Here is a 23,711-nt window from a genome sequence, read left to right as displayed (position 1 = left end):
AGTCGTTGCGTTTGAATCTCCGCTCAGCCAATCGCTGTCGTCCGTGGCCAGCCTGTCTAAGCGATGCATGATGGGGGTTGTAGGGAAAAGGCGGCAAACCACTAGCGCGCGCCACGGCTACCGACTCATTTTTCACTCAGTATCCCATAAAGCGTCTGGGCAAAAGCGTCAATGAATGGCGTTCTCAACATGGCGCGAAACTCTTGCTGTTTACATTCTTTCAGACTCTGACACAGCCGAGGAATCATTATCAGCAAAAAAACATAGTAAAGATAACTCGTTTACGCTAATACACTGAAATCCCGTTTTATGCATCACGGGTGCTTTATTCCTTATATATTTTTTACACTGTACACTGTTGCTCACTTAGTAAACACTACATTACACAACTATGTCAACAAATGTACAACAGTATTGGAAAACTAAAATATATCTCCCAAGATGCTAGTGTGGGTCGTACACAGATGAGTACAACACAGTCATTCCAGATGTTGGCACAGGAAAGAAGTCCTTCACATATCAAATCAAGTTCAATGTAACAGAGTACCCAATGATACCACAAAATACCCCGGTTTATAGTTTGTAGAGGGTGAAACTTTTTGTTGTGGGTATTGCATAGCAAGAAACCATGACAAAAATCACGACGAGGACTCCTTTTCCTTGCACACATGGTTGCGCTGGGTGTCCAGGAGAGCATCCTTTATCACAGGGGGGTCTAAGAAGAGTTTCTGTTGAGAGATCAGATGTAGCAGACGCTGCATGGGATGATGGTATGGGAAAGATCTGGTTGGAGGTATTTACATGAAGGCTGTCATCGTGATCCACTTTGCACTGAAGCTGGGTCAAGCTCTTTTGTGTCCAAACCACAAAACAATAATATCAAAGACTTGGGGCATTTTCCTTTTCCGACCGAATACATCGCTGTCCATCAACTGGCATCGATCCACACAGCCTTATCATCATGCAAGAAGAATTCTAATATCAGCTCAAGCTATTCCATGTAGTAGGTTTGCATACTAGTACATTTCCCAGGAAAGGCTCCTCACAGCCATATGTAGATGGATCATCTTCCACACTACAAACATGCCAATCCTCCCAGTCATACTCATACTTATAAAGCATACTTCTGCATCATTTGCTTTAAGCTCTGCATTAACGTTGGATTCTGAGTTGACAACAGAGCAAGCAACTTGACCGACTTAACAAAATAATACTGTTATTCTCTGAAAATATATTAACAGTTTTGATTATTTCTTTCCCTTAAATATAGCCATTGTCTGCAGTTCATGATAAGAATGAAAATATTTAGCTTTCAGTAAAACAGTATAGCACAAGTTGGTTATCGTCAATAATGTGAAAATCATGGTTGAAAATAGAAAACATATTTTGAACATCTAATGGCAACATCATCAGGGATAAAAATAATAACATATCTTGAAGGCTCATTGCACTTAATATATGGCAAACGTGACAGTAGCTTTAAAATAAGCCAAAAATGTCCTTTGTTCAAGTCTCTTCCTGCATATAAAAGGTTCAGTTCCTTGTTTTAGTGGTCCCCAGCGATCTTCCTGGTCTTACATAACTGGTGGGAAGTTGGCTTGGTTTAGATACCGACACCTTTGACGAGCGAGGCCTCCAGGGTAATGTTGAACTCTTGCAGAGTCTGTAGAACTCTGATCAGAGAGTTTACCAATGAGCGGTCCTTTATCAGTGCAGTCTCTTCGTACATCTGAGAGTTGATCGGACAGTCTGCGAGCAGAGCGATCCAGTGATGCAGCAAATGGTCCCTAGAAGAAGCAGACACAGCCGTCAAATAATTGCCAAAAGGACAGATTGTGGTTTTGTGAAGTTTGATTTCACATTCAGTGCCGCCTGCCTACCTCGCACCCAGACACACAAGCATCTGGAACTTCCCGTCCTTCCCGATATTTCGAGAAGTGCTGTTGATGGCTCGCATGAAGCGGCAGAAGTGGCGCACTCTGGTTTGCCAGTTCTCGTCCAGAGTCGCCTCGCGCTGCTCTGCACTCTCAAAGTAAACCTGTGACTTTTCTGTAACACATGAATCCAATTCATTATAACCAATCCACAAGGCAGCAATATAGAGTTCTGTTTGAGGGATGGTGGTGTTGAAACACAGGGTACTAAGTCTTTACCTAAGAAGTCCCAGATGAAGACGTTCTTGAAGAGTCGGGGAGATTTGAAACCGTGCTGGAACACTTGGTCCAGCGCCCAGACGAGGCCGTACTCACCACAGAGAAGGAGGGTCAAACTGCCTCTCTGTTCAGGGTTACAATGTCACAAAGTCCATGTGGTTAAAAGATCTGTCTTATCTTCTCAGAGCAAGTAAAAACTGCTTAACAGGTTCAGGTTCATTCATCCATTTAAAGAGCAACTGAAATTGCCAATATAACTGCAGTGAGTAGAATGTTTATATGTTGTAAAGTGCCATTCTAAACAACAAACCATCAAGAACTGAGTTACAAAGCATATTCGAAAATCTCAACCGCTAAATAAACTGCTATCTAAATCATACAAATCACGTAAATTGGAATTATCACTTCATGTTCCTGAATAAACAATGATCATAATACAATTCTCAGTGTGTATTGACTGTAATCCCAGTGATCCAGGGAGAGTGAAAAGAGGCTTTTAGAGGAAATCTCCTTTAAATAAACCCCAAATCTTAACATCCCAGGTGTATTTCAGTGTCCAGTGCCCACAGGAAAAACAGCAGGTACGGTTTTGTGCCTTGAAACTGATCAAGAATTATGCAGGTTTTTAAAAGCTGGTAATCTGAATCACACCACACAACACCACAGTGACTGAGAGGCACGGAGACCACCCGGGAAGAAAGCGGCTCGGCTTTTATTCATGATGAATAATAGAACTACATGTCGAGGCCTGTCTAGACTGCCATCTCTCACCTCCTTCTCAGGCTTATGGAAGTGTTTCACAATCCCATTGATGGCCTCTCCCACTCCTTCCTGGATCTGACCTGTGTTTAACTCTGGATGAGGAGAAACAGAAAACAAAGACACTGTAGCTATAGATGTAGATGTAATGTAGTGTGCCACTCATTTTCATTTGATTTTCAATATTAAGGTTAGACTTAAAACAAGCAGTGAGCAAACACATTTACAAACTGAACACAGCAGTCTAATGCTTGTTAGATAGTACTTGTGAGAGAAACTTACTTGGTTTGCTGTTTGGTGAGATGGTAACAAACCTCCTCATCATCCCGGGGGACTGCTGCATTGGCGGAGTGCGGCACATCCTTTCATCGTTCTCTGTGCTGGGGGTCAAAAGCTCTCCGACCAGGATTCTCTCCAGACTTCCATCGTCCACCCCTTTCCCAAGCCACCTCCCACAGGGAAACCTGCAGAACAAACGGCAAAAAAGAAATCATTTTTAATCTCATTTTTATTTTGGAAACCAGTGCGATCAAGTGCACTGACATCAGAGAGCATACTTACTTGTATGCGTGTCCTGTGATCTCATTGCGCACCATTACAAACTCCACAAGCCACTTTGCATACAGGCCTGTGTTATCATGACCCATCTGCACTGTGGTCAGCTTGCCCAGGTTCTGGCACTGAGAGAGGGGACACATCTCCAGTTAACACTCAGGTCAAAATGGAACTGATAACACAATTGTCGACGATTGTATGGCGACACTGATGGGTACTTTTAAAAAGGAGAACACCAACCTCAAAAGTGATCTCCAGAGTATTCCTGGGGACCTGGAGAACTCCAGTTTCTGCCAATTCTCCAGAAACACACACCCATGGGTTGGCTGTGAACATTGAGCCTCCCAGTTTCTTGCTGGGAATGGCTAGTACATGGTATGGGATCACTGGGAGGGAGGGAGAGAAAAAGAGAAGTGGCATGTAGTTTCATTTGTATATGTCAAATGAAAGGATAAAACTTTAGAAATCTACCACAACAAAATTGACAGCAGTTTTGCAGCACTCACTGATGGTGGTGAATACATTGGTAAAGCAGAAGTAGTCCACCGCGTTGAAGGACAGGAGGTGGTAGAGAAACTGCTCTTTCTCGTCGTCACAGCGCAGGAAGGCGTAGCGCTTGTACAGTTTTCTATTGAGAAATTGATAACGAATGCATAACATTTCTAAAATGTAGATGAACAGACAAGGTAAGGTCACAAAGGCAGACAGGTGTGTGACCCAGTTCAACACCGATATATGAATTATGAAAAAGTCTTTGAATAATTCATGTTGTGGTGTCTACAGTGTGACGCTTGGCAAAGAGTTAATGTATTATAAATGGGTAGAGAACAAAGGTCATTTTCATTTCATAGGAAAGAGGCGTTCCTGAGGTCAAAGTAGGAGGAAATCTTGAAGTTGTGACACAAATTGTAAAAGCAGCTTTTGAGTTCTGGTGGTGTGCTTGTTTTCTCACTTTGTAAGCTCGTGGTCAGACAGAAGCTGCTTCAGATGTCTGGAGAGAAGCTTCTTCTCCATGGAGAGGCGAACCCAGGCTCTGGCTTTCCCCACGTCTGTCTTGATCTCACTCATGTTCTGGACGTGTCTGCAAAAATCGGACAAGAGGGGTCAGGACAGCTACACAATACAACACACAAGACATCATCTGTTGTCTGTCACTATGTAAAACAAAAGAATGTAAACAAATATAAGGAGGATTTAGACACTCAGGTTCAGGCAAGAGTAGGGTCCTGTTATGTCATTAGAAGACTCTTTGTAGCATTGACAGTGGCAATATAAAGAAACAGAGTGTACAGAGACTTGCAAGTCATTGCTCCAAGCCACTATCATGCCTCCATGTCAGACACATTTCCTTCCAGTCCACCTGTGCCACGAGCTCTGTCTGCTCTCTAGCAGCACTTACTGTATGTCTCCTGTGGCTGAGCTACCTTCCATCCCCCTCTTCCTCCCCTCCTCCACCCTTTACTCGCTTCCATGTTCACTCACGCAAATTAACCCAGTTTCCTCTGAGCTGCACGTCCATAGCAAACAGAGCAAAATATCTGCTGTGCATACAATAATACTGTTAGAGAGAATAAACAAGGGGACACAGACATGAGAGAACCTATAAGGATTTTGGTGTATTCTTATAAGGTTTTAACAATCTGCAGAATGAATGTGCAGGATTCTATATTAACTCATTGCTTATAATAACACTTGTATAGTGCTTATGAGACAATTACATGAATTATTAAACCTCATTTTGGGAGGTGGTTGTTTCTTGAGTGAGTATGATTGCGTGCAGGGCGTCACACATGAGCATGAGCGGGGAGGAGGTGCTGTGTGTGTGTGTGCGTGTGTATGCCCTGCTCTAACCCTTCCTCCTGAGCCAGACTGGCCAGGGGGTCTGGTAACTAGGCTGGAAGTAATGTGCCATTACTCAGACTCACTCCATGTCTCCTTCATGTCATACAAGGCCTGACATTTACCTCCTCATCACCGACTATGCACTGAAGAAATAACAAACTGGAGCAAAGGTGGCTGACATCAAATATGGAAGACATTAGACAACACACACAATAACACACAGGTGAGAGGCTTGTGCTGCCAGAGCTATTCAAAGGCTCAGAATGTTATGACTATCGATGCTCAATGGTGTACAATATTGAATCGAGAACGAGTACCACAGTGCCCTTGGGTGCTGAATGCAATATTCAGACAGAGCTGGACAAACAAACATCAGCCTGCAGCAGAATGTGTTCCTATCTGCTGTTGCTATATGAGAATATGTTTTGCCTGTCTGCTGTTTTTGTTGTTGTTGTGAACCCTGCTTGTAATTTTATGCTGTTAACTGTTTTGTCTTTTCTCCTCTGGCCAGGCTCGACTGGTGAAAACTCGCCAAAACAGGCCGACTCAGATTTACAGATCGTTAAAGGGCGCCGCCGGCCACAAATAAACACATTCATAAATAAATAATAACTTAATGCTTTGGGCTTTCAAGAATAACTCGATTAGGCTGTTTGATGTATTTATGAATTCTGGGAAGAAGCCTTCATTCATCTGAGGCGGGTGTTTAACATTTTAAAGCCACTCATAACATTTGGAGAGACTTTTGACTGCTCTACTTATGAGGAGACACTGGTGGCAAGTTAAACAGGTGACTAAAGTCAGACACTCTTACACATGAACACACTGTGATTACTCTCTTTACAGTACAGTTTTATTATTCACCCTTGTGACCCTGGAAATTCAATTGAGGTCCATTTGGTATCCCAGAACCTCACTTTGAGAACTCATCATCAAGGAAACATACAGCACTGTACATACTAAAGTAAGTAGGAGTACTGAGGTCAACCACAAGGGGGAAGTGTTGGTCTAGTTTACAGGACTATGCTGGTGAGCTCGTAGCATTCTTTCAAAGAATGAACACTGTTCCAACTCACCTCATATCGTGGATCAGGGAGACTTTCAGAGGGGGCAGTGCTGCTCCACCGTCAGATTTGCGCCTCTCTGTGTCGTGAATAAAACCTGTGGTAAGAAAAAAGAAGATCAGTCACGTCCCAGAAGTGAACACAACTCACGCAAGAGCAAAGGGTTGGTCAAATGTGGTTTAAGAGTTGATATTTGATAGAATAGAATGCTGACTTCTGTGATCACCTGGAGGTCCTAAACCACCCGGTGTGGCATCCTTCTTCTCTTTGCTCTCTTGGTAGTGAAGCAGATGGGACCACAAGGCAGACTTACCCTGAAAACACAGTCAGAGGCATTAATGTACGTGAATGGAGCCAAGGTACGTCAAATGTAGGCGTGTGTGAGTCTTTGTGATGTTTACTGACCTGTTTAACCTGCAGCCCGTGGCTCCAGATCCTCTCCAACAGGTCACACAGAGAGGCAATGAGTGTGTTCTCCTCCACACCGGTGATGCTAACCTCCCCGTGACCCAATTCCACCGCCTCTCGACCCATCTTCTCCACCAACATACGCTTGGTCTACAGGGAAACAAAACAAACACAGGCAAACAGCTTTTATAACGCTTTGTTATATCTTTGTCCAGTGAGATTATACTCCTTTTCATTATTCCTGATGAAGTAGTTTAAAACGGTCCTTCACAAACCTTGTTCCTGCACTCCTTTAGCAACCCTTCAACAAATTTCCAGTTGGTCTGTGCGATGACAGAAGGTGAAAGGTTGGACAGTTTGGGCTGTCGGATGGTGGTGCCCAGGTTCCTGGCTTCCTGGATGTACTTCTGCAAGAAGTCAGAGACGGCCAGTCAGCAAACGGCGCATTGACTGAGACGGTGGCAGACATCCTGACTCAGCGCTCACAACATCTGACCACAGAGTGGCTCTCACTCCAGTAGAGGGGAAACCAGACTCACTCTGACACTTAATGATACCTTCAACAATGAAAGACATGGAGGCTGTGTGGTGATGGGCCGGTGTAGATCAACATTTCTATCTTAAAACTTAATATTTGAGGACCAGCTAAAAGACTTTAGAGTTCAGATAGTCTACGTGTGACAGATGGAGCTCCTTTAAAACTATATTTGCTCTTAATTTCTCTTGTTTTGATTAGCAAACTGTGGTGATTTAACACAAGAACAACCATTACTCCATCTGGCTGGCTGCCACTATTTGAATATTCAAATTCCCATTCATTACATTGATTCGTATCTTAGAGCTCAGCGGCATGGCAGCACTTTGCACTGAAAGATGATACTCTGACACACTGGGAGCTCAGGACGCTAAGTTGAAGAGGAGGCTACTGGAGTTCATTCTGGGAGTTGGTTAGGGCAACAAAAATGTACGCAGGTGTTATTATTCATCAAGCGTGTTAGTCACTTTGCACTCAAGTGAGTTATTATCCTTAAAACCTACACTTGATACCCATGTGTCAATCAAAATCCACCAAAGTACAACACTGCTCTTGAACGTGTTGACTGACACACAGCAGTCTGGAGCCGCTGGACCAGCAGTTTGAAATATCATGAGTTAGATTGTTTCTACCCTCTTCCATCAATTTCCTGTGCATGTCAATGAAAATGTTATGGCTCTCCAGTAAGTGGGCGTGTTAACGGCACTGCTGAGAAGAGTCATACACAACAGATGGACGAGAAGCAGAAAGCAGTGACGTGAGAAAGCTCCACATCTGGCCAGCAGTAGATACATTAGCCTGTGTCCATGTTGAGGGAAAGTGAAATGTTGACGAGTGCAAACACAGATGATGAAACAGCAAATAGGACTGTGATGACTGATGAGGATCCAGCCAGCTAACAGATCATTCATCTCCTTATCAAAGTTAATTGTTGTGTTTTAAACTTGATCATTTTAATAAATGTTTGAGTTCCTCTTCTCATAACTCAAACTACGACATGAGTTCATGTGGTTATCTGCTAGAGGAAGAGGGAAGTGAAGACTACATGGGGGGTTGGTCATGTGATCCCCCAGTGTGAAGGCTTAGGGTTCACAGACTACCGACACATACCACATCCACTGACACCGACTTTAGACAGGGCTTGAAGGACTGCGAGAGCCAGTAGTAGTCAAGAAACAGCAGGAGCTGCAGCTCCGGAAACAAACACTCCACATGCTGAGAGTGTGTGAGCGCATGTGTGCAGAGAAAGAAAGACACACTGTGAGAGTGGGTGGATGAGAAAGACACAGAGATGAGACAAGCTGAGAAGAGAGAGTCAAAATAAAGCAGAGACAGGATGAGTCATGCAAAAGGAACAGAGAGTTCAATCATTACACAAAGAAAAAGCACAGAATGAATAAAAGCTGAAAAGTGGCATTGTCTACAACTGAACACAAATCTGTATGAATCCAGATATGTCACCTCTCTCTGGTCGTTGTCTAAGTAAAGGTGCTCAGCGTGTTGCTTCTGTCGATCCCTCCTCCTCCACTGGGCCGGAGCGCTCCTCTTCGTCCATCTGCAGCACAGAACAACAAAGAACAACAACACTGACCAACTGTCTCATGAAATATGAAGACGCATAATCGAGCTCCAGTCTCACAGCTAATAAACATTTTGAAACACAGGACGCTCACTTGTTGCTGGTGGGCCCAGTGGAGAGCACGTCAGACTGCAGCCGGGGGAAGAAGCCGTGCTCGTAGCGGCCCTGACCGATCTTCATGTCCAGCAGGTGAGGGTGCAGGGCAGTGTGGTCGATCTTTGTCACTCTCATCTCGATGGCCTTCTCTGTGGGGGTAGGATGGAAGGAGTCACTTTCCCAAATCCTCATGAGTTCTCTTGCCAAACGTTTGATTTAATGAGAATCACAAGTTTGAATTGATAAACATGAATCTGATTCGGTAGAAATGCATGAAGTCGTCTGATTCTGACAACATTCACAATAACACCTTTCATGTAGCTTTAGAGAAGAAGAAGAAGAGAATTTACTGGGTGATGACTGTGGTTTTACCTGGTTTATATATCAGGGTAATGTGGGTTTACTTTAGTACTTGAAGCCAGGGCTGAAGTTAAACAATGTCATACAAGCTCCATCAGCAGATATCAGGCTGTGGTGTTCTGAAACTGCTGAAACCAATATTAGGTTTCCTGTCCTAAATCAGATAGTGTCTAAGCAATCACATCCATCCATACTGTGTCTGTTTGGAATCGGCTCAGTGTAGCTGACCTTGCTGGTTTCTATGGCCAGTCAGGTGTTCAGCCATCGTCATAGAAACCTGCTGATCAAACCTCTCTACCTTACAAGTCTCATCTCTCCACTTTCTCATTTAAAGATGTCAGCTCCCTCACTGGACCACGCTGCTCTCGTCCTGCACCTGATCCCAACATACCTGCTCTCTATACTCAATCAGATTAACTGCTTGAGTATCAAATGATTTTGTCTTGCTGCTCTGTAGTGTTCCAGCATTTTGGAGCGTCATTATCAAAACAACATGTTTTTGATACCCGGCCAAACCCTCGACTGTCACCAATTCCCAACACTTCTTCAGCGATTATCTAAGCTTCCTGCGATCAAGGCTGTGTTGTGAAATGTGGACAACTGTGATTGTCTGTAATTAATGCCACAACGGGAGAAAGACATCAGGTCAAGATTGAAACATTTCATCCCAAAAACCCGACAGTATTGAAGAGGAGTGTCATTATAAAGTATATGCTGAACATATACTGTACAAGGAAGAAGCTCACAGTCATGCATGAACACAGCTTCAGACTCAGCTGTAAACAATTACAGGAACATAATCTGATATGAGTGACCACGACCTTAATCTGATGACCTTAATAATTTCCAATTATTAAGAAAACGGCCGCTAGATACTGTAGATAAGTGTAGCGTGGAAACCTTACACATAATTTTCCTCACATTGTCTGAAGCTGTGATTCACAAGTACAAAGAGTCGACGCCCTAAAACCATTTTCAGAGAGCTCACCATCACCGGTTCACCTGCATGCTTTTCCCCTCCCCACCATAAAGATCTGTGTGTGCATAACGTGTACGTATATGCACATGTATCATTAAGAAGACCGCCACCTCAAATCAGACGTGTGAGCAATGCAAGCACACTCTCACAGAGGAAGCTCAGCGTCTCTAAACTAGGAACGTTTGATGTTATGTTGCTTTGTTATCGATCCTCTGTGAGTGACGTGATGCATTGCACACAGTCCTGCCACCGAGCAACGTCTAAGGTAATAAGGGCAGATGTTTTACTCAGACGAGGCCTGTGGTTCTCTGTCTCAATGGATTGAGGTTCCGGGGCGACAAAATCAATCCTTTTATATCGCTTTTTAAGCATGTTCTCTGAAAGAAGACAGCAGGAATCAGTCAGTTCAGTAAAGACAGCAAATCTCTTTCTCAAATCCAAAAAGCTTCCATGGATTGTCGTGTTTCCTTACCCGCTTCTTCGATGTTGGTGCATTTTTGGTACATAGAGGTGCGCAGAGTGGGAGTGCGGACGTTCAGCATGCGGATCTTATCCACGCGGGAGTCAAACACCCTCAGCGTGTGCTCCTTGTCTTCATCGTCGTGGCAGAGGATCTTACTGTCGATGAAGGAGGCAAACATCTGCGTCTCCAGGAAACGGGACAGGAAGGGCAGGTAGGGCTCCGGCTGGTCAGAGAGGAAGGAGGCCTGCGTAGACATACACATATGTGAACTGAGATGATGTAACCCGCTGAAATCCACAACGCCCTGTCATGAATCTATCGAGACGAGTGATCGTACCTTATCAAAGTTCTGCATCTGGTCTCGATTGCTGAACCACGACTCCTTGTCCTGGTTCGGCTGGATGACAAAGACCTCATAGTCGGCGAACATCTGGGTGAAGCGGTTGGCGAACACCTCCCGCACCTGGATGTTGATCTGATGCATCTTCAGCTCTTCCTCGTCACACTGGAATCGCGCCTCCTTATTGCTGCTGGCATCTTCTCTCACCTCCAGCTGGTTTGCACACCGATGCAATGCAATGCAACAGAAAATACAGAGAGGAAAAAGTGATGTAAGAAATAAGTTATGTGACAAAAAAAAGGGATGGCGATGGAATGGTGACATTTGCTGTTTTCATGGGCTGCTGATAGAGTAATGGGGTCATGGGAACGGAAGTCAAGGACAGCTGTTTTGGGTTTAAGGCTCAAAGCAAACTGAGACACATGTTCTTTATTTAGCACACACCAGTGGGTCAGTTAGCTCAGGGCAGACAGACCCAAATGAAGTCACAGAGCTGACCAGTGAGCAACTTTGTAGTGTAAATGAACTGAAATGTCAGCTTCACGTCTCACCTTTTCCAGACTGACACCTGTCCTCTTGACCAGAGCCTGAAGTCTGGCGATGGTTTCGTTCTCCCTCAGCAGGTAGGAGTTCAGAGGTGAGCCCAGGTTGCCGTTGCGGTTGTCAGACATCATATCGACAGAGCGGAAGTCCCTGTACTTGGCCTGGCTTTCGCTCGACTGAAGGTTTCCTTCTGGAGACACTCCAAAGGACATGAGGACCTCTGAGATCTCCTGAATGAACTCCAGCTTGTTGGGAAACTGAGGCAATTCTTCCGGCAGCTCGATGAAGTGGTTGTCAATGTCCACGAAACACAGATTAGCCTGGAAGCAGACGGGGATGTTAACACATAACATAAAACAATAGGATTGCAAGAAAAGAACATCAACAGATTTAATCTACCTATGTCCAAACACACACACTCTATTTACAGACCAAAAGAAATGATATGAACTTATTATTGAGAGCGGAAAAAAAATTAAAAAATTCAATTCTAACAAGACAAAGAAAGCCTGTGTGCCTAAAAGGTACAAATATGATCAAAGCATGCTTCAGCCACTAAAATGCTTCTTTTGTAACACACAGAATGTTAATGCAGCGTGACATGATGTAGGAGGTGAAATCAGAAACATGCCAGGTGCGTCTGGAGCTCTACCTCCTGCGGCAGCTCCAGCTTGGTGCGGTCGTCCTGCCCGTTGGAGTGGAGGCCCATCAGATACGGCACGGGGGCGTCCAGGAAGTGGAGGAGGGAGGCGGGCAGGATGGGTACGTAAACATGCTGCCACTGGTAAGGGAACATTAAGGCTGTGATGCTCTCTGCCACCGTCATCAGCCTCTGGTAATCTGTTATACACACACACACACACGCACACAGGGGAAGAAGAGAGGAATGTGCTGTTAACACTGACAGTCTCGGCTTCTTGTTGTTCTGCGTTATTCCCTTGGAGGCGAAATGAGACGAGGTGGCTTCTGCTGCGTAATAAATAATACCTGCTGAAATGCCGATAAGTGTGTTTATGTACTTTAGGGAGGAAGATCATCAAAGCAGGACTTTGGAGGAATCAGGTCACAGAGATTCCTACCTGTGGCTCACAGTGGAGTCCTGTTTTGATGAGTGTGTGTGTGTGTGTGTGTGTGTGTGTGTGTGTGTGTGTGTGTGTGTGTGTGTGTGTGTGTGTGTGTGTGTGTGTGTATTGGTTTTATCTCACAAGTGCTTGTTTTCTATGAAAAACCACACCTGAGCTGCGTGAGGTTTAACCCCGGCCAAGAGCAGACGAGCTTCACAGCAAACAGCAACTCACATCCAGACTTTTAATCTAGCCCGTTTCAGGGAACAAGGGGGCTTTCCTGTAACCGAGGGTTTCCCCACATTTAAACTCAGCAGTTGTGATCGAGTACAAGATACAAGAAGTGACAGACTGGTTTCCCTTAGTGTCTTTAAATTTCTGATAAAGGACAATAAAGGTTGACGCTGTTTCAGTTAATCCAGAGTTGGATCAGAGATGCTGTGTGTAAAATGAACTCAATGTTTCTGTGCTGATGTCATACAGCGACACCCCGTGCACAGGCCTTCACACTCGAGTCGACCCCTTTGGCATACGTGCAGACCTGCATCCAGACCTCTTCATCTGCATTCCTGCTCACACCTCCTGCATGTTGAACAGCGGCTCTGTCTCTCCTGATATGGTGCCAGGACAAACACCATTCCTTCATTTGGTCATGTGCTGGGCACTGAGGAGAGACTCTCTCTTCCCAGCCTGGGCCTCCCCCCACATTCCCACCCTCAGCAGGCACAGTCTCCCAGAGAGAGGACAGGAATACTAACAATATCCATCTCCTCTTCAATTAGAACACGATAAGTTTGGCTATCAAACCTCAACACTCACTGGTTTCCCATGAGCACTAGGATTTCACTGCAAAACCCGTGCTTATTCCAAGCAACAACCTTAGATTATCTGACTGTAAACCGTCTTATTGGCAGACTTTCATTAGTACACACAGAGACATGTGAGCAGAGAGTCTTGAGATGAAGTTTGCAGCCTTCACATGATTCACAATGACCATAACTTTGTGATAAACAAGCTACAAATAAACAGAAGTGAAACTGCTGCAGATCTTCCTCCTGACTCGCTGGATGGATAAGTGTGTCACAGTGCGAGTGTGTGCAGGCACTGATGTTACTGGTCTTATTTCAATGCTTTCATTGGGTCCTTTAGTCACACCGCTGGTCACGTTGTGTTTGTGTGTGTCTCCAGTTCTTGAAAATGCTTCCTCACTAAAAATAAGAGCAGAGTGAGAGGACCAAGCTGTGAACAGTAAAGGCGTCGGTGAAAGACACAAAGTGTTACAGCTCGTTTGGCCCGAGTGTGTGTTGTTAAACTGCATCATCCTTCATTTAAATCAGCCTCTGCCTCCACTTTCTGCTCTGCATATCAGAACACGACTTCAGGCTTTGATACTGACCACAACTTTGACAGATGAGAGCCACAATCAGACTGATGGGCCTTGGTGGAGGTATTCTTATGAGAGCCCTTAGTTTTTCCTTATCCATGAAGGCTTTTAGAAGGGTTTTCCATGTCTCTTAAGAGTTATTTGGGCTAGGTGAAGCTGTGTTGCCGTGTGAAGCCTCCAGACGCTCTGTGTGATAATGTGTTTTACAAATGAGCCTGAGGAGTCATGTGACCGTGTTCGATGCCTACGACTCGAGACGATCAAGCATCCACATTGGGGAAGTAAACATCAGGCTGTATTTCAGCCTGTGTGATCCAGGGTGGCCTCTTTATTAGCTGATAATCCTCTTTTCCACATCTCCTCTCCTTTGAATTCCACCAGGGCTTCACACTGTACACCAGCCTTCACACACTCTGCAGTGATGAGCCTCACAGGGGGAAGAATGATGTCACCTCTAACCAATAATAATCATCCTGCATCACTGCTATCCTCCTTGTTCCAGAGTTGCCTAGCAACAACGCAGCGTTTCCCCAACACCTCCCCCTGGCCACAGGCGTTTGGTTTACAATTCGCCTCCTCTCTCTCTCTTTGCTATAGATGCCATCTCAGCAGCAGCTCATGCATCCTTCACACTCACACTCTCCTGAGATGAACCCTGCTGGCGAATATTGAAGCTTTGGCCGAACGCTATAAATACCCACTCTTCTCTAAAAGCCCATTCTGCTCAGTACAATACCAAACGGATCAATCCTCTGTATTCAAGTCTGCCAAAAGGAACAAAGACTCATCACAGCTCTCAAAGAAGCTCCTCCAGCAGCTCACAGAGACCCACATATACGGGTTTGTTCTTCCTGTGGTGTGTGAGGGGACGCCACATCGCTTTAACTGAGATGTTCAACAGGTTATATAATCTGCAGGATAAGAGTTCCACTTGAGCATCAAACATCAGATGTCAGAGTTTTCATAAGTTTTACCACCGGCCAGCAAAGTGTTTTTTGTCTTTCCAGATGTGAGCCGTGTTGTTGGGTTGTGTTGACACTAAATTGTTAAACTTTCTGGTTTTGGCGTCATCTGGATATGACTGGATCATGAGTCTAGAACCTTAAGAGGAAGTTAAATGATGTAGTAATGACTGGAGTAATGAGAGTGACTTACGCTGCGAGTAAAGCAGGATCTGCATCTCCAGCAGGGCGCAGGTGAAGAGCTGGAGAACGTTCTCCACCCCCAGCAGATGGAACACCTCGCCGATGGCAAAGTCAAAGAGCGGCAGTTCCGACGTGCTCGGCCTCTGACACACCACCGGCCCGTAGACGCCTGAGAACTTGAGGGAGCGGCCCGAGGGGGGCAGGGGAACCTCGTAGAGGATGTTGTAGATGTAGCTCTCCAGAGGAAGGGGCGGCGGCTGCGGGGAGGTGACGGCCTGGTGGAGCTGCTGCAGCACCTTTCTGCAGCCCTGGGCGAAGGCCATGGGCGTGATCAGGCAGATGCACTTGGACACGTACAGCGTGTCGCGGCTGATGTCGTACGAGTTGAAGCGCTGCAGGCGTGAGATGGCCGGAGCGGCGTGGAGCACGGGGCGGGGCAGCTGGAGCCGATGGTCCTGGGGTCCCTGCGGGGATGTGGGAGTGTGCAGGATGTCGTACTGCTCTGCGTTGTGCATGTGGTAGAGGGTCTGCATAGCGCTGCAGATCTGCTTGCTGGTCACCTCCTCGAAGAAGGTGAGGGCGAAGCCGTACGTCCGAGAGCCGTCCTCTCTGGTGATGATGAAGGAGTGGAAGTGGGGCTCCCGGGAATCCAGCTGCGTCCGGAAGGCGAGGCCCTTTGGCATACACAGCTGAGAGAGGGGAGGGAGAGGTTAGACCAGGGTTACCAGGTTTTGTGAGGAGCAGAAACTAGTCTAGAACCTTAAAAGCATAGATGATCTTCTAACGTCATTCTAAAACATTTAAGTGTTTGGATTATTCCTAAAGGATCCTACCATGCCAACTGCATCCTGGTCAAAGGGATTCCACTCCACATTCTCTGGATAGTGTGCTAGAACTTTGGATTTAAAGGTTCTCCGCAGGGGACTCTGCTCAAAATTCTCACCTGTGAGCCGGAGAAAGACAGAGCGACAACGGAAAAGGAGACAGGAAACAGGAAACAGTCAGCACAGGGTTATAACGTGGCAGCGCAGGAACTCTTACAACTTATGAGAAGCAGGTTTAAGGTGCCAGGCAGAACTCCAGAGCAGAGAGCAAGTCAACATATTGGTCTTGAGAGGAAGATTGTATTGCATCATATAAAGCTGTCATCCTGTAGTAAACAAGACTGGAAGCCAAGAGCAATCAAATCTAAGATCTCACATTCCAAAGTGACGCTAGGTGATTTCATCGGACGTTAAAGACGCCAAAGACAGCAGAACCTTTAGAGATCCCGATGCTTCCTGACAGCTTTAATGGCAATACAAAGCAACACGGGACATAATCAGAGAAAAGCACAAATTGTTGAGTTGATTTGAACCCAGAGTGAAGCAGAAGTGATGCACACACACCAAGGCGGGACTGAAAAGTCATTCAGAGTGGAGGAGGGGAGGGGGGAGGGGGGGGGAGAGTAAACATTGACCAAGCAACGCCAGCGCAGGCAGCAGCACTGTGTGTGAGAAACAAAAGCAGTGATTGTCAAACATCAGCTGATTGTTCATTTACTGCTGAGGGATGTGAGGGAGAGGAGACGCAGAGGAGAGGAGAGGAGAGGAGGAAGGCCGGGATGAGAGAAAACAACTCGGAGAGAAATCAGAGGGAGGGAAGCGGAGAGGGAGGTCGATTCCCCACACCTGTGAGCAACACAACGGACAACTGAAAAAAGGATTCCAAGATAGTTGAACAAAAAAAGAGGGACTGCTGTGAACAAAAACCAAGTGGCGGGTTAAAGGCTGAAGGCTGAAGGGGGGAAAGCGGAGCACAGGTTAACGGAGGGGAGAGGGGGGAGGAGGGAGTGTGGTGGGAGGGTTACCTTCTTCTGCCCCCGCCAGGTTTCCTCTGGCCCCATCTCTGAATTTAGTAGCCTCTATATACTGGCATAAAGCTACACAACAAACGAAACAAAATGATCGTTACAAGCTTGGTTGTGGACGGGCAGCGCATCACTTCTCAGCATGAGCAAACGCAGCCTGGCAGCCCTGCGGCGTGCAGCGAGCAGACGCAGGACGCCATCGGGTCTCTGTCAGGTGGGTTTGCTAACTCAAGCCAGCTGCTGGGTTATGATGATGATGATGCAACGCTTCAGTGCTGCTGTGTGTCGCACTTTCCCTCTGACTGAGAGACTAGAATCCAAACCAAATGTGATTTGGATTGAGGTCTCACTGCAAACACACCAACAATGCATCACAATCAATTCAATGTTATGGATAGAAAAGGAAAACAAAGCATTGGCAATTAATAACACAGACATGTTGATAAGTTAAGTTAAGATAAACAAGTTCTGCCTCAGTGTAAGGACCTCATCAAAGTCATCATCATGTTTCAAAGGACAGATATGACAACTTCAACTAGATTAGGAACAAAATGGGGGGGAATGATGAATACTGATTGATGTTAAAATACTTTTATGATCAATTGTTTCTTCCAGACTGAACCTTAGTAATAAATCATCTACTTGGCAAAATATCAAGGAAACGTACTCTGTGTTTGTTCTTATATGCACGCACACACACACACACACACACACACACACACACACACACACACACACACACACACACACACACACACACACACACACACGGTCATGATGACATCATCCTGATCAATACAATGTACACAGTATGCTGTCGTCAATGTCCTAAAGAATACAGAGAATCAAACGTTACAAACACATCGGCGTCTGTATGCTGTGGTTAGACGTTGCTAGGACGCAGAGATCACATGTGGGCATCAGACTGGTCTCATGTGTTTGGGCTCCATGGTGGGTTTTGGGGAGAATAGCTGCTGTTGCGTGTGTGTGTGTGTGTGTGTGTGTGTGTGTGTGTGTGTGTGTGTGTGTGTGTGTGTGTGTGTGTGTGTGTGTGTGTGTGTGTGTGTGTGTGTGTGTGTGTGTGTGTGTGTGTGTGTGTGTGTGTGTGTGTGTGTGTGTGTGTGTGTGTGTGTGTGTGTGTGTGTCTGTGTCTGTGTGTGACCCTCTGCCCCGGGGGTCAACAGCTTAGATGATAGAACGTTTGACACTTAGTCAGAGCCTTTTGCTTTTCTGCCAGGCATCAGTGCTTAGAGGCTTTCCCCTCGGGTTCTAGGTACCAGAACTGCTTGTAATAGGTATCCTCTCTTTAGACTTGTTTACAATCAGGCCACTGGAGGATGACACACTGTGAGAGGAGCTATCAGGTCTGCAGTTTGTTATCTGTGATGCGGTGGTTTCCTAGCCTTGTGATTCATCCTGAGTGCGTACAGAGGACACAGATCGGGCTTTTGAAAGTGATGAATAAAGGGTTTTCTGCTCGCTAGACGAGGCGTTACTGGGCGTTGGCGTTACGTGACCCAAAGCTTATCGGCCAGATCCTTCAGCGGCGTTAGGTTGTCCAGGCGACAACTCCAGACAGAAGGTGTACAGCGGAACAACACACACCTAAACATGACGCTAAGCACAGTGAAGTTAAAACCCCAGCTGGGAAATCAAAGTCTTACAGTTTAAGTGGCTCAATCTGTTAGTTACCTTTATGTCTAAACGGTCCACAGGAGCTTAAAGTAGGTCAGGAACACAAACGGAAGTCTATAACGACATCAGCAACCAAAGATCAGCCAGAGTAGGGGGTTTATGACGAGCAGGGACGGAGAACTATCATATTTAAACTCTATTTTCTGCCATAACAACTTAAGAATTTGTTGTTGCATGTGAAACTTTATCATATCAGGATCAAAGAATGTGTGTGAGAGGTGCCAGAGCTCCGATATCCCCGTCCCTATCTGTTGGCACCCGAAGGCTCGGGGTGTGGGGAAGCAAACCCAGGTGGCACAGGAGAGACGACGCTCACGGACAAGCATGTGCAGGTCTGAGACTCGACCCCGACGGGAAAGAATGCGACTCCTGAGCAAACCTGGAGCGGCGAGAGAGCGGCGAGAGAGCAGCTTACTCAAACACAGAGCGGTAGGCATGAGCAATTAACTCGACCCATCTCTGACAAAAGGTCCAGCTGGGGAAGAAACCCCACAGGAGGCCAATGTTACTATCATTGACAGCCATCAGAAGGTGGGAGATCCTCCACCGCCATTCTGCCTACAGAGGAAACTCCACCCTGGACGCCACGTGTACCAAATAAAGACCGCCATTTAAAGATGAATAATTAAAGAATAAGGCAGGGAGAAAGTGTTTGAGTTACTCCAGACGTACGATTCACGACCCGACACACCACTGGAGACGTGAAGGAAGCACACACACACACAAACACAGACCCACACAGGCCTCGTCTGTAGATCCTGCCTGCATCGCCGCAGAGCGCACCGGGGAGACGCAGATGGAAAGTGGAAAACCAGGAGCGGAGTTTTCACACGGCAGCCTGAACCGTCTGTCTCTCTCAGTCAGGTTGTCATAATGTAGTGATTTAATGCATCACCACGACGACGATGATGATGATGATGATGATGATGAAACACTGACTGCACCCTCACAAAGCTGTCGACTGACAAACGAAATCTCCACATTCCAGGCCAACTTCCCACTGCTGCGTTTTAAAGGCGATCTGAGAGAGAACCCCTGACAGGAGCCCTTTAATAACAGGCCTGTGAATTACCAACCACGAGGGAAACGCTGGGTTCCGTCCCACTCTACGGCCATTTAAACGCCAGCTTTCATGTCGGGCCATTCATCCTCATTTGTTTGCTGAATAGGACTGTGGGAGAGAGGCTGCCTGGGGAATTCTAAAGGATATTTAGCATTTGAATAGGTGGAGCTTGTGCGTGTGTACTTATGTCCCACAGTTCCCTGTTCTCCAGCATAGCCTGTGAGCCAGCGAGGTCATACATATGCTAATCAGGTCTCCACCGTGATGCAGAAACACTTTGAGAAGTAGAATGTTTGGTCACTACTTTGTATCTCACTGTAAATCAGACCATCACTGCGGTAACATCCAGGAAAGAGTTTTTAAAATGGCCTCCACATTGCTCAACCCTGATTGTGATAATTATTTAGTCATCGCGGGGAGATTTGGGTCGGTCCTTTCTTATCGATCGGCAGCCCCACAGAAGGACTTTGTCAGGAAAACCCATGTGAAGCTGACCTTATCTCCTGGTGTGTCACGCTCCTTGTGGCCGTCTAAACCGAGGCAATAGTTTCCGAACGAAGTCTCTCAAATATCTGATGAGGCCGACGAGGCTGCGAGATAAAGACAGAAACCTCAAGACTCTCCTGAGCGATCTTAAAGCTCGTTACTGTGACGGAGATCAGCTCGTTGGTGGAGCGGACACGTTGTTTTGCGATGATGCAACGTGACCTGGGATACGCCCTTCTTTACCGTCACAGCGCTACACAACAACACAAGACAGCCGGCCTGATCGTACACAAACCACCACAGAACCACAAACACAATGTAGCAAACAAATCAATCGGCAATAAACACCAGAGCAAACATAAACACAGGCGACGCGGGTTTGTTTATGACACTGTTAGATAAAGAGTATTCTTCATTTACAGGTGTTGTAATGAACTGGACTGGTGAGACTTTGTTTGGTGTTGTCATGAGGTCAACCTGATTTATCCCCATCATGAACACAACCTGTCTGCTGGCACGTACAGGCGCCCCTGCATGTCTACATCTGGCTCACTCAATCTGTATGTAACCTGTGTAACTGGAATTTCCACAGCATTTCCTTTCTTCGACTCAAACCTGAAACGGTCTCTTGGTAACCCCCTAACCTCCGACAGTAAACAGCAACAACATTACACGCAGTAATGATGAAAGCTGCAGCCTCTTTATACTTCCCGCACAGTTTTGACTGATCTTAGAAGATCAAAGTGGTAATCAAATGGATGAGCCTCATCAGTACAGTAAGGCAAACAAATGCAACAAAACCTGAACATTACAATTTAACAAAGACGTGACAGTCCTGCCAAGCCAAAACAATATGTGCATGCTGAACTCAGGACGATGTAAGGCTGCTCAGAGTGAAGGTATTTTGGCACCAACAGAAGAAGAATCGACGCATCCACGCATGACAAAAGAAGGAAACTACCTGTGACCAAACCAACAGGGATCAACTTCCTGTCTGCCTTTTTGTCTTTCGTTTGTTTTGAATTAATGGCTAATTGGCAACGTTGCACTCAAACGTCTATATGTTAATTTAATTTGAGAACCATCGACTATCTGTATATGGTAGGATGTGCGCCCCCTGTGGTCAGTTTGAGTGTGACACATTGCCAATCATGGGCTTTCTGTTGTTGTGTCACAGCTGTAATGATCAGCTGACCCACTCAAGATGGTCAATACAATCAAAACATCTTAGCCAAACATTCTTATCCATATTAACCCTTAGAAATGTCATGTGATCAGGTAGTGTGTGTGTGTGTGTGTGTGTGTATGTGTGTGTGTGTGTGTGTGTGTGTGTCCTGTGGGGAGAAGAGGTGACATGTTGGGGTGTCCGTGATCATTGTGCTGGACACGGATCTTCATCCATGTAATCCACGTATGATCACTGGTGTTAAGGAGGAATGTGGGCGGTGTTGGGGGGCCATTGTACATTCACGCCCCGGGGCCCCCCACAGTAGATTAATCCGGCACTGCACTGTGACAGCTACGAGCCGCGACCATAACACGACACGTTTCCTGCTCATGATGTCACTGATGTTAACGATCAACAAATCTCCATGGAACACATTGATTTCAGGGCCTCCATCATAGATATTAGACATATATTCACCATATATCACACTACGCATGATCACAGGTAACTTTGGTACACTGACGGTGAAATTCAGCAGCGAATGGATGTTTTATTCTAATGTAATAACACAAATATCCAAGCTAATAACGCGCAGTTCTTGACCCTCGACCCTCACCATCTTTACAAACAAACAGGCCGAGAGAAGCTGCGCTAGGCCCGCGTGCGATGTGGTCTTGTTTACGATTGAAACAGAATATATTAGTAACACAAAAAGACAAAATACAGCCACAAATCACCACAAATGTCCATAAATAACACCGAGCTGTTGTTATTAACCCGCTTCGCCCTTAGCGCGCATGTTTCAGCATCAGCTCGATATCACAGACACCCAGGGCTAATGTGCTTACCGGACAGTTCGTCGGGTTCCAGCCCGCTTTCGGTGTCGAGTCCGCAGGTCACAAAATAATCTGCGAACCGGCAGGACCCGGAGCTGAATCCGGTGGTCATTTTGAGACTGGCCCGGTGCTTCCCTTCTCCCTGCGGCGGGGAGCATATTAGAGGAGCTCCGAGAAATGATTTCGCTCTGCCATCGCGGATGCTTCGTTACTGCGAGTTCGACGATACTCAACTAAGCTACACTTTACTAACAAGAGCAGTTCCGGTTGGTGGATTCAAAATAAAACACGAACGCGCTGTTTATATTTCTGTAACGAACAAGGAAGGAATCTCGGATTTGCTGTAATGTGAGATGCCGCATTGATCGAGTTATGCTTGTAAACACGTCAGACACGGGTGTAGATTCAATATTTTACAGTGACATTTCATGTTTATTTCTAGACTACTTCTCATTTACTTTTCAGAGCATGCCGTGTGATATTCAGGACATTCATAATAATAGTTTATTTTCTCATTGTGAAAATGATAATGCTACATCTCAAGATTCAAGAAGAAAGGTATGTTCATTTAATCATTCTTCTCTATTTCAGAAAATGGCCTAGGCAGAATGATGGAATGATGATCAAAGCGTTGAGTCCTGCTTTAAGAGAAAGCCTTATATTATTAGTTTATATATGTAAGGATTGTGACAGGAGACAAAGTATAAAGTATGAGATCAGTGTATGCATGCATTAATCAATCGATTAATCGATCCATCCATCCATTTTAGCTTGCAGGTAAAAACTGTGCTTTATTTTGATAGAAAAACACTGTTCCGGGCTGTCATTTGTCTTTCTGTCTGACTTAACCCATCCATGAAAATCAGAGCGTTGCAGTCGAAATGCATTGTGGTCCATGAGCCTTAGAGCTTTTGTCATCAGCTTTAAAACCATAAAGTTACTGTGATACAGTTTCTAGAAATGTATGATTGTATTCTGTACGTTATTGAGTCCTGAAGGGATCTTTACAAATGATAAAATGTACACCTTTTCCATAAATGCCATCGCGTGTAAGATTATATTTTCCATTTATAACAGACGGGACAAATAGTCAATAATCAGTCAATGTTTTGTCATCATCAACAATGTAAATGTACTCTAATGGTTACCAGGTGCAACACATTGGTAACGATCCCAAATACGTACAAAGCTCAACTGCAAAAGAGTTTGAGGCAATGTGTGAAAAGCAAATGATAAACATAAAGCAGTGGTTTAATTGTAGAGAAAGAGATCAATAAAGTCGATCAGTTATAACAATAATTGTCTTTTATAAGTGAATGTCAAAGAGAATTTTCAAATCACTGCT

At 45.5% G+C, this 23,711-nt stretch overlaps 1 protein-coding gene across 4 annotated transcripts; it reads right to left on the bottom strand.

Moving 5' to 3' along the window:
* Positions 1 to 290: 290 nt before the first annotated feature.
* Positions 291 to 22,584, bottom strand: dennd5a (DENN/MADD domain containing 5A). Of its 4 annotated transcripts, none has more exons than XM_076155390.1 (24): positions 22,379 to 22,584; positions 17,119 to 17,190; positions 16,103 to 16,212; positions 15,280 to 15,958; positions 12,329 to 12,516; positions 11,685 to 11,996; positions 11,131 to 11,346; positions 10,803 to 11,037; positions 10,618 to 10,707; positions 8,990 to 9,140; positions 8,778 to 8,871; positions 7,057 to 7,188; positions 6,779 to 6,931; positions 6,588 to 6,687; positions 6,386 to 6,470; positions 4,420 to 4,548; positions 3,974 to 4,095; positions 3,708 to 3,853; positions 3,474 to 3,592; positions 3,195 to 3,376; positions 2,925 to 3,007; positions 2,154 to 2,277; positions 1,881 to 2,049; positions 291 to 1,787 (listed from the first exon to the last, which is right to left on the bottom strand). In XM_076155390.1, the coding sequence occupies exons 1-24, from the start codon at positions 22,476 to 22,478 to the stop codon at positions 1,604 to 1,606; spliced, it is 3,975 nt and encodes a 1,324-aa protein (XP_076011505.1). In that variant the 5' UTR covers positions 22,479 to 22,584; the 3' UTR covers positions 291 to 1,603. The 4 variants fall into 4 exon arrangements, with proteins under 4 accessions (XP_076011505.1, XP_076011506.1, XP_076011507.1 ...); XM_076155391.1 differs by having other exon boundaries at positions 6,600 to 6,687; XM_076155392.1 differs by lacking the exon at positions 10,618 to 10,707.
* Between the last annotated feature and the right edge of the window lie 1,127 nt (positions 22,585 to 23,711).

Source organism: Genypterus blacodes, unplaced genomic scaffold, assembly GCF_046128005.1.
Source record: "Genypterus blacodes isolate CSIRO-AG114 ecotype Tasmania unplaced genomic scaffold, CSIRO-AGI_Gbla_v1 ptg000067l_1, whole genome shotgun sequence".
Classification (NCBI taxonomy): Eukaryota; Metazoa; Chordata; class Actinopteri; order Ophidiiformes; family Ophidiidae; genus Genypterus; species Genypterus blacodes.
Note: the sequence above shows the minus strand (reverse complement) of the source record. Positions and strands in the feature narration are given on the sequence as shown.

Excerpts from the sequence above, each read along its gene's own strand:
- dennd5a (XM_076155390.1), bottom strand. The coding sequence starts at position 22,478 with ATGACCACCGGATTCAGCTCCGGGTCCTGCCGGTTCGCAGATTATTTT. Across the intron at positions 15,959-16,102 it reads ACCAGGATGCAGTTGGCATG|CTGTGTATGCCAAAGGGCCT; the intron begins GTAGGATCCTTT and ends CCCCTCTCTCAG. Across the intron at positions 6,471-6,587 it reads ACCTCCAGGTGATCACAGAA|GTTTTATTCACGACACAGAG; the intron begins GTCAGCATTCTA and ends TTCTTACCACAG.